The 11,600-nt window shown below is 38.7% G+C and overlaps 1 protein-coding gene across 1 annotated transcript in view; it reads right to left on the reverse strand.

Moving 5' to 3' along the window:
- The window catches only part of NUFIP1 (NUFIP1, FMR1 interacting protein 1), a 50,952-nt gene that overhangs the window by 25,609 nt on the left and 13,743 nt on the right, over positions 1 to 11,600 (reverse strand). Inside the window, exon 6 of the mRNA XM_008062129.2 lies at positions 1,424 to 1,516. Within this exon, the coding sequence (XP_008060320.1) occupies positions 1,424 to 1,516 (93 nt within the window). The remainder of the gene's footprint in view (positions 1 to 1,423; positions 1,517 to 11,600) is intronic.

The raw sequence follows: 11,600 nt of genomic DNA on the forward strand, positions 1-11,600 counted from the left end.
TCCAACTCAAAAAAAAAAAAAAAAGATTTGTATATTTTACTTGTATTACAATATACTTCAGTAAAAAAATGAAATGGAAAAAATTCTGAAAAGTGAGAGGAAGTAGAGGAAATAAGGGTATCTCATACATTACTGGTGGGAAAGTAAACTGGTCCAGCCTCTATGATTGATATTTGGCAGTATCTACCAATATTACAATACAACTACCTTTTTGATTCAATACATTCATTTCTAGAAATTCATCTTCACAAATACTTGCTCATGTGTAAAATATTGTACATACAAGGGCAATAATGGAAACTTTTATTAGTAAAAGGTTGGTAAGAACTTAGAGATCCATCAATGAGAAATTTGTCTTGAAAAAAAAATACACTGTGGCATCCTTAAGTTTCTTTTTTTTTGAGTTGGAGTCTCTCTGTCACCCAGACTGGAGTGCAGTGGCCGCTCCCGGCCACCGCAGTCTCAACCTGTTGGGCTCCGGCAATCCTTCCGCCTCAGCCTTCCAAGTAGCCGGAATTACAGGCATGCGCTACCACGCCCGGCTGATTTTTTGATTTATTGTAGAGATGAGGTCTCGCTGCCCAGCCAGGTCTTGAACCCGCGGGCTCAGGCAATCCACTCACCTCAGCCTCCCAAAGGCGCGGGATTACAGGCTGAGCCACTGAGCCCGGCCCTTAAGTTTCTTTTACATCCTTTTTTTTAAAGAGACAGGGTCTCACTCTGTTGTCCAGGCTGTAACTTAGTGGCAATATCATAGCTCACTGTAACCTCAAATTCTTGGCCTCAAGCGATCTTGCCTTGGCCTTCCAAAGTACTTGGATTAGAGGTGTGAGTCACTATGCCGGATCAAAACCTTAAAGAATGAAGTCTCTTACATATTAATATGGGACAATCTCTAAGTATATTATTTGGTTAACAAAACAAGGAGATAAATAGTGTCAAAAAAGGAGGAAGAAAAGGCTAGATTATCCATGTGCTGTACAGACACAAATAAAATGGACTACCTCTGGGAAGGAGGCAACCCTTCCCGGGGTTGAAAGACAAAAATCAAAAGGTCTTGTTCACTATATATCTTTTGAAAACCATGTGAATATGGGGTAATACTTATTTTAAGATATATGTATATTTTAAATTTTGAGTAAAAAAGTCACAAAAGATTTCAGAATTGAGAGCATAGAAACTTTAGGATTTTGATTTATGCTCCTTATTATCTATAAGTATATTCAGTTAAAATGAACACTAAGAATGCAAGCAATTTTAATTTTTTTTTTTTTTTTTTTTTTTTGTAAAAATGAGGTCTTACTATGTTGCCCAGGCTGATCTCAAATTCCTGGACTCTCACCTCTGCCTCCTAAAATGCTGGGAGTATAGGCTTGAGCCATCATACTCAGCCTGGGAATGCAAGCAATTTTAAGGAACTTACCCATACTGTGTTGTTGTCAATACTTCTCCTCTCTTTTCCTTTTCAAGTTTTAACTTTTTCTTCCTTTCAATATTTGCCAGAGTAGGATAGTTTCTAGAAAATAAAAGTTAATTATAAAAGGGCTTTTACAGTACAACTTTAAATAACCAATCAAGCAACTGTCGAATTTAGCAATTTTTGCTTAACAACAGAGTAAATAATTAAAACCTTTAATTGCTTCTAGAATTTTTTTAGAGGGAAAAAAAAAAAGTAGTCCATAACAATGCGACTCAAAGTATACACCGGCTGCTAGCCCACAAACCATGCTAGCAGTTTTGCAACTAGATAAGGAGCTTATACCAGAATTTAAATCAAATACTCGTGTATCATGATGTGCTCAAACTGATCTAATTCATCTATTTGGCATGTACCCATAAATACTGGAGGAAAAAAGCTTAAGTCTATTCATCTTCTTATGCAAATGCATGCTAGGTACATCAGAGTTACCAAGATAAGAAACAGATAGTTCTCAAAAAACATACAGTCTATCAGGAAAGATAAGAAACGCACACAAATAGCCATAACATAATACAAAATATGATATGGCAAGTAAGTACCCCAAAGAGTACAAAGATTTGGGAAGTATGAGGGAAAGATTATATATAACTGGAGAAATCCAGAAAGAAAAAGACATGAAAGAAACTGGTCTTAAATGATGTTAATGGAAATCATACGGAATAGTTTCAGAGTGTTAAACAAAGCAAACAATGTAAACAAATCAAGGTCTCAGAAAGTATAAGAGATATCAAGGGAATGGCAAGTGGTTAGTTTTGCATGAAACATAATATAGTTCTAGGGGTCCAGACTGGAAAAGGAGGCTTAGGCCAAAATGTGCCTTGAATATCAGACTTTCTAGTCTGATATTCATTTAATTCAGCAGGTGATAGGGAGCTATAGAAAGTTATGAACAGGGAGTGATACGACAAGGCAGTGATCAACATTAAATCTGACAGCAGTGTGCCAGATGCAGACACCAAACTCTGAGACTGAGGGGGATTGATCCTAGGAGTACAAAAAACACGGAAGGAGGGGAACACAGACAGCTCTCTATCATTCAACCTGGCTGCTCATCAGAATAAACTTTGAGAAACATCAATAAATTGTGTTCTGCCATTGTTTCTAAAACATTCTTCCACCTTCTTTTTTTTTTTTAACATCTGCATTACTGACTTGAATAGCACAGACAATATAAAACCCATGGATTGGCCATACTGAAAGACAGGAATGGAAATGACATTGAATAAGTGGTGAAGTAATCAGAAAAAAACGCAATGAATTTCAATGAGGACATTGCAAAGCAATATATTCAGCCAAGAAAAACACAGTCCATAAATAAAAGATGATGGATACACAAGCTATAAATAAACATAAGAAAAAAAGATCAAGGTCAAAGGAGATAAAAATCTGACAGCCAGTCAGCAACATATGATTACATCTTTAGCAAGCAAACATGATCTCAGGTTATATGGCACTTGTATACACACTCTGGCATGTGTGAAATCTTCCTCCCAGGACACTCAAAAGTGGTCAGATACTCTCAGGGGACTGTGTCACGTTTTGTACTTTTAAACTAAAGGAACATTGAGGGAAAATAAAACTTGGAAGAGATTCAGAAGAGGCTCAAAGATGATTAATAGGATGAAAAACAAAACATCCAAAGAAAGATGAAAGGAACTATTTGCAGCCTTTAAGAGGATGAGAAGTGATCATAAAATAATCTTACAGTGAGGATGGCAGCCAGTTGTTCTCAATCTGAAAACAGAATATGCAAAAGCAGAAATGACGAGAAAGCAATGATGACTTTCATAGGCCTTACAATGGATAGACATGTAACTCACAGCTAGTAAACACACTCTACAACTCTAAAGTTTACTTATTCTTACTACTTGTTGTTTCTTAAACATTTTTGCCCTGAGTATTGCAGACTCTTAACATGTTAGGCCATATGTTAAACACTAAAATTTGGTACTACAGTATACCACATTAGTTAGTGTACCAGATGCTAAGTAAGTATTAATAGTTTTCAATGCAAAGAATTTAGACAATGGATAGACATGTAACTCACAGCTAGTAAACACACTCTACAACTCTAAAGTTTACTTATTCTTACTACTTGTTGTTTCTTAAACATTTTTGCCCTGAGTATTGCAGACTCTTAACATGTTAGGCCATATGTTAAACACTAAAATTTGGTACTACAGTATACCACATTAGTTAGTGTACCAGATGCTAAGTAAGTATTAATAGTTTTCAATGCAAATAATTTAGACATTTGTTATAGCAAGCAAATTGTAGGTAACATACAAGATATAAGAGAGAATATGCTACATGAGACAGCAAAGACGTGTGGAAACCCTTTTGATGGAAGCCTTTTAAATCAGCTAACTTTCTCTTTCTGGCAGACTGCAGTACCGTGTTCCTAAAGGTAAGGAACCTCTCAATATTCCTTCCAAAGTTATATGCTTCTAGTTTTTGGCACTGAAATTCGTAAAATCCCCTTCCAAAATGTATTCTATTCTTATGGAACCCCAAAACTAAAAAATCCAGAAACACAAGACCTATTTAAACACATACAAACAACAGCAGGAAGCGCGCTCCACCTATATAAAGCTGAGATACAAGAATCAGGAAAAGTAAAGAGCTCTGATGCTGGATTTCAGGTTCCTGAAACACACAAAAAATAACAAACCCAAAGACTACTGAAAAAACAAGCATATACTATGTCTCACATTGCAGTTACATAGAGATAAAACTTAATCCAACACCTCCTGTTAGAGAATGCATAATATGAAATTATAGACCGTGACAAGGGATATCCTCATAGTTGGTTTCTCTGTATTTATTTCTGCTAAAAATAACTTTTCTCCCTGTACTTCCATCTCCCACCAATTCTCCAAGAGGAAGGTCTGAAATCATAGGCTGTTTCTTTCTGTCTTCTCCCTCTTTCACTTCTTACCTCTTCTCCATCACCCCCTTTTGCCTTAGCAGTGACCATCCTTAAGCACTACCGAGCCAACAGATGGGTAACTACACCATCATTTTAGCACAGATCATTCTAGTCACTTGACTCTCTTCAACTTTTTCCTTACTCTCAAATCACTACCCATTTACTGACTTTTCCTTTATGCCTCTTCCCCATCAAATGCAATCCCTCTTTACTCTCACTGAACCACAACTGCTTCGATACAAGGGATACTACTAGATTTCTATTTCTTTCTGAACTTCTAAGTGATGCAGCATTCTTTAGGAGCAGACCTCCTATGTTGGAAGTCTGAATGAACTGGGGATCGAAATTAAAAGATGTCCTCATAGCCACAGTAAGCATTGAAACAAACATTACAAAACTACTCCACCTAGTGGACTCTCCATCTGCTGTGGAAAATGTTCCACTGTTTCTAAAAGCAAGGTTTGGTAAATAAACTTCTTCCACTCATTGTTCCTAATGCCAAAGTATCCAGCATTGGTACCTCATAGGTCAGGAACTAAGAATCACTGTTTTGGGCACTTTATGGGGGGAATGGGGGTGAGGGGAGAGGCAGGTTATTAGTGGAAAGCCTTAAAGTTTTAAATTATGCACAGTAGGTACCTCTGAGTTTGGCTAGCCTGAAACAAAGATGAAGGAATAAAGACAAAGATGTACATTGTTTAAAATAAAGGAGCAACATGCTAAGCAAATCTTTAGTTTCCTTTAAGTTTTAAAAGTCTTACTCTGTGAAACCTCTCACAATGATTTCTAACAGCAATTAAACAAAGACAATTTTTCCTGCATCTCAAATACAGTGACTCTCTCAGAAAGAATGTAGCTATAACAAGAAAAAGAAAATTTTAAAAATAAGGACTATTCAGCCATACCAACCTGGAATTTACTCTTTTTTAAGAGTTCCAAGTATAGATTTTTTAAAATTAAGAATGCTAGAAACATAGAACATAAATATATTTTCATAATACTTCTTTAAAAACTGCTACTGAGGACAGTATCAGTATATTTTTGAGAAATCTATCAAATGTACCAAAAGAAGAATATTTCCCATGTTTTCTATTAGTAATACATACATACAGAAAAAAATACATGAACACTTCAGAATACGCTCAAGAGCAAGGACTTGAGAAACACAATAGGGAAGAACCCCAGATCAATTCAGCAAGTGTCAAAAGATCATTTCAGAGCACTTATTAAACAAGGCAACATCACAGTTACAAAGAAACTACGCCCAGAAGTGTCATCCTCACCCAACTGCCTTCATCTCTTGGAAGACATCTAAATGTCACCAGTCTGGACCTCATTTAGTCCCTCAATGGGTATTGCCCCTTCCTCTTCGGACTGGTCATAGCATGCCCTTAGCTTCTGCTCTAGGGCTAGATTCCATTCTCTTCCCCCACCTGTCTGACACAAAAAGAATCACCAAGAAACATATTAAACACTTGCTCAAGTCAATCCTGTATTCAGAAGGATAGAGCTGTTTCCAAATTCTACTTGTAGTTTTGAAATTTGACAAGCTTCAAACTGTGCCACCAAGCACCAAGGCAAACACTACTAACTGCCTGTTCTCCCCACTTCCTAAACAATCTTGTCTGGGAGCATTCTACCAACTCTGCTGCCATTTAATGTAGTCAAGCAATCCCCTTCTAACCAATGAGATCTATATGGAAATCTGGTTGGAGCTAAAAACTTAACCTCTGTTTCCTAATGAAAAGGGGAAAACTAGGCCACATTTACCTTTCACCTTTTTCTCTTCTTCCTGCCTATATCTGGAGTTAATATTTGCAGGAACCTTCGGGCAAGATGAAAACCACCTACTAAGGAGCAATAAGACACAGGCTGTGCCTGATGGTATTGTCAAGCAGTAACAGCAGGACTGGATTTTTTTTTTTTTTTTTTTTAGTTCGAGTCTGTCACCCAGGTTGAAATGCAATGGCACACTCATCACTACCGCAGCCTCGACCCACTGGGCTCAGGTGATCCTTCCACCTCAGGTCTTCCAAACAGCTGAAACTACAGGTGTGCACCACCACGCCCAGCTAATTTTTTTTATTTACTGTAGAGATGAGTTCTTGCCACGTTGCCCAGGCTGGTCTTGAAACCCTTGGTTCAGGCAATCCTCTGAACCACTCCCGATTTTTTTTTTTTTTTTAATGTGGGAAAAAGAGATGTCTTTGCACCAAGCCCTGGTAGTAAGGTTGCTGCTCCATTTCCTAAAGCATCAGCCTAACTGATGCAAGCACCATTGCACGTTCCCTTCCCCTTCCACCTGAATACTTTCCATGCTCAAATAGGCATGTCTTGATTTAAGAACTTTCCTCCTAAAAGGTTTGGCAGTTTCTTATAAAGTTAAACAAATGCTTACCATATGACCAATCAATCCCATTCCCAGGTGTTTCAAGTCATACAGAAACCTATATTCAAAACAAAAACCTATACATGAACATTGATAAGAGTTTTCTAAAGGCCAAATACTGGAAACAGCCCTCAACTGGGAAATGGATAAGCTAACTGTAACACATTCATACGATGGAAAAGAGCAATAATCAGCAATTAAAAATGAACTACTACATGCAAAAACATGGATGAATCTAAAATGCACTAAGTAAAAGAGTAAGACTTAAAAAGCCACATACTGTATAATCCCATTTATGATGTCTATGCAAAGGCATGAATATAGGAACAAAAAACAGATCGGTGGTTCCCAGGGATAGAGGGAGATTGACCATGAAGGGGATAAGGGAATTTCTGGGGGGTGATGAGACACTTCCTATATCTTAATTATGGTGGTGTTTGCATGACTGCATAAATTTGTCAGAACTATCCATTAAAAAGGGTGAATTTTACTGTATGTATACATTAAAATAAATGGGAGAAGGGGCATTCCACTTTACAGGAAGCCTTACAAAAAAAGTTGATGATTCTGCCCTCCAGACTTCTAGTACCACTAGACCAGACATTATTATCTCTATATGGTTAAAATTAAAGCTTCAGTTGCCCGTGGTCTTATAGCCACCTCACATATATTTATCCTATATCTCACGTTAGTCTAAGCGTATTAAAGGCAAGAGCTTATTCTTGTCTGGTTTTGGTGACCTATGCCAAAAATCTTTTGCCTTTTCAAATACAGAATGCTTACCTCTAATTTTCAAACTAAACTATTGTCAAGAAGTTATTCAAAGATATCATAATGTCCATTACCATGTATTCAAAGGCTGTTGAGATTTCTTCCTAACATTAGAAAGATCAAACTAGTGTTCTGCCAGGGACTTCACAAAAATGTACACTACCTAAACTAATTTTCATCTTCAAATACTAATAATATTCCTCAAGTTTCTCTAGTTAGTGGAAATTTTTTCCTTTAATCACTTGTTGCACAAGACCACAAGGGGGCATAGTTCACACCCATATAAGAAAAAGTTTCTTTAGAAAGCAATGCTTTCAAATAAAGATTAATTTGGTTTGTCTCAGTGTTGGCCTGTCATATGTGGTGAGAACATTAACATTCAAAACCACAGCAGTTTAAGTAGTATTAATTGCATCACAGTTTCCAACCATAATTATTAATAAGATCAACACAATGCCCAATTTCTCTAAAAACAACAAAGGTGTAGTTTAAAACATGATGTAAAAATACAAGTCTCGGCAAGAGTTCTCCAACCACTTGTAAATGTTAATGGGTGTAACTGGGACTTGAAAATATTTTTATTGTGTGTGTATCAAAATAGAATTATATTCACAATAAAAGTATTTTCAAGCCCCAGTTACACCCATTAACATTTACAAGTAGCCCCCATATCTATGGCATCATGGAACATAAACAGTCACATAAAAGATAGTTGTGTATTTCAAAGCTTACACTTAACTCAAGAATAAAAAACACATATGCAGAGAAGTTCACTAACCAGAAAGGACATCTGTGCTAAAGAGGTTTGAGAAAGAATACCATATTCAAGAAAGGCAAGATATTCCTCTGGGGGATTCGAGGAAAAGTATCCCCAAAGGGACTGAATTTCAGCTGGATAATGAGCAGAACTTCAAGATGGAGAAGGTAAGATTTTCAAGAAGTAGCAACAGGAGCAAAATTAAAAGCAAAAACCACAAAACCTGTATGAAATCTGACAAACAACAGTCTGGCTAAGACAAAAAAACTCCTATAAGCAAATTACGTGGAAATAACCAGAAGAGATAAATTAAGTCCACATTATGAAATCCTAACTGCCAGTTCCAAAGAGTTGTTTTCACTGGCGGTTTAGCTGGTTAAAATAAAATCAGTTTAACAAATGTTTAAATTTTCGACTACACCATTACCTGTATAACTAAGAAACATATGCATATTGAACACCTAACTTCGTATCACAGAAGACTATAAGAATACTCTAAACTTCTCATTTGTCAAATCAGTTCCTTAAGTCAAATAGAAATCTAGCCAGTCCCAACTGGCCCACACTATAATCCCAGCATTTTGAGAGGCTGAAGTGGTAGGACAGCTTGAGGCTAGGAATTTGAGACCAAACTGGCCAACAAAGTGATTCCTCATCTCTACAAAAAACAGGAAAAGTAGTTGGGTATGGCAATGCATGCCTGTAGTACCAGCTACTCAGGAAGCTGAGGCGGGAGGATCTCATGAGCCCAGGAGTTCAAGGCTATGTTGAGTCATGATCATGCCACTGCACATCAGCCTGGGTGACAAAGAATAACACTGTCTCAACAACAACAAAAAAAGCAATGCTAAGTGCATTTCAATTGTGTGGTTTTCTTGAACAGGACTCACTTAGCAATTGTGCCACAGCTGGGATTTTGCCATGTGGGTGCGATGAAAGAAGATGGAACAAGGAAGCTGAGATACTGAAAGAGTGGCTAAAGTGACCTACACTGGAGACAGAAGCAAAAGGAGAAGGGGAAAGACAGAAAAAAGGCAGTAAAGGAGGTAAGGCATGGAAAGCCTTGACCAGTCTAAGCCCAGGGAGAGGTGACAGTGAGCTAGAGAGATGGAAAGTGATGATCAAAGAGGAGCATGTCCAACTTTAAAATCCGGGGTGCAGTCATGAAAGTAAGTGGCTGAAACTGCATGAAGGTAAAGGGCACTGGAAATTTAAAGGTAAAAAGTGGCAGTGTGGCCGGGCGTGGTGGTTCACGCCTGTAATCCCAACACTTTGGGAGGCCGAGGCAAGAGGACAGCTTGAGCCCAGAAGTTCAAGACCAGCCTGGGCAACATGGCGAGACCTCATCTCTAAAAAAATTTTTTTTTAATTAGCCAGGTGCGGTGGGGCATGCCTGCAGTCCCAGCTACTCGTGAGGCTGAGGTGGATCACCTGAGCCCAGGAGGTTGAGGCTGTGGTGAGCTGTAATTGTGCCACTGCATTCCAGTCTGGGTGAAAGAGTGACACCCTGCCTCAAAATTAAAGTTAGAAGGTGGTAAATGAATAAAAAATATATATACTTCTACTGTAGCATCTAATATGCAAAACACAGGTGGCAAAGGCAACCTCTCTTGAATCACTGGAAAGGGTGTTAGAATTGAAGAAAGCTATAGACACAGATGATGGCAAGAAGCTCCAAGGAGAAGGATCAAGGAGTAATTATCTGGAATCCCCACCAAGAAGGCCCTATATAGGTCACCAAACCAGTCACTTTTTGTCTTTTTTTATTTGACCCTCCCATAACAACCTGCATAACGAATCACATCTTCCTTCTTGAAACCCTCCCCTCCCTGGCTTCAGTCCTTGTTTCTTCTACACGCCACAGTCCTTGTTTTCTTCTACCTCTCTGGTGCCCACTCAGCAGCCTTGTCAGTTTTTACTCTCTATTAGGCCTTTACATGTTGAAGAGGCTTAAGGTTCAACATTAGACTACCTTCTCTTCTCTACTCTCTCTCTTTTGAGAATCTCTTCCACACTCACAGTTCCCTAACTCAAAAAAAAATCTATCTCCAGTCCATCTGGTCCAAGTCCCAACACCTACTCAACATCTTCAAATAGATGGTTCAGGATCTCCTTATATTCAACAATCAACACCTGCAAACCCCATACTTCCTGCGTGCCTAACTCAGTAGCACACATCACATTTCACAGAGGTGCTCAGGCTAGAAATTTGGAATTCTCAGAACCGCTCTTCCTCAACTTCATAATCATTTAATCACCAAATACTGTCCAATTGCACCACCCAGGTGATCTATATCCACCCTAAGTCTCTCCATTCCCACAACTGCCATCTTCTTAAAGCTTCTATCACCTCTTATCTAAACTTACGGTTCCTTGAACGTGCCACCCTCCCTCTAGTTGACCACCTATCCCTGCCTTCCCCTATTTTGCTCCCTATTTGTTCATGAGTTCAGCACAACCTCCCTTTGTCATGAAACACCCTAATCCTCTTCCTCTTATATGCTGAGGGAAAAGAAAGGGCAGAGAACTGTGGGAGAGTAAAATGGTTACAGCCATAGTAGAAAAGGGTTGTTGAAATTGGTTACCATTAATTTAATAATGGTTCCACTTTTCCCAATCTATAGAATGATTTAATTTATACAACTATTAGAGATAAAACAACCAAAGTTAGCAAACCAGGAAGTAATTTCAGGCCTCCCCTAATCCTTATGTGAACTCAAAAACTATAGGGATCAAACAACAGTTTAGTTTACTTGGATAGCTTCTTAGCTGCTTTACCATCATTGCTGACTAGTAATCACTGTCCATCCTCTCAAGAGAATTAAACATTTATAAAAGAGGCTGGCACCACTGAGTTGCACTAACTTACAACTGATGAAAGTCAGAGCTAAGTCGTAGGGGGAAAAAACAGAGTGCCCTAGCAGGTAGGCCACTTCCATCCCATCTAGCAGGACACAATCTTCAATATCATCATCGTCAGCTCTTTTTTTTTTTTTAGCTGGAGTCTCACTCTGTCGCCCAGGCTGGAGGGCAGTGACACGCTCCCGGCCACCGCAGCCTCAACCTGTTGGGCTCCGATCCTTCCGCCTCAGCCTCAAGTAGCTGGAACTACAGGCGAGTACTGCCACGCCCGGCTAATTTTTTTATTTATTGCAGAGATGAGGTCTCGCCAAGTTGCCCAGGCGATCGTCCCCTCTTTAAAACCTGTTTCAAACCGGGCTCGGTGGCTCAGCCTGTAATCCCGTGTCTTGGGAGGCTGAGGTGAGTGGATTGC

The sequence above is a fragment of the Carlito syrichta genome, unplaced genomic scaffold (assembly GCF_000164805.1).
Source record: "Carlito syrichta isolate Samal-C Ts95f unplaced genomic scaffold, Tarsius_syrichta-2.0.1 Scaffold305658, whole genome shotgun sequence".
Classification (NCBI taxonomy): Eukaryota; Metazoa; Chordata; class Mammalia; order Primates; family Tarsiidae; genus Carlito; species Carlito syrichta.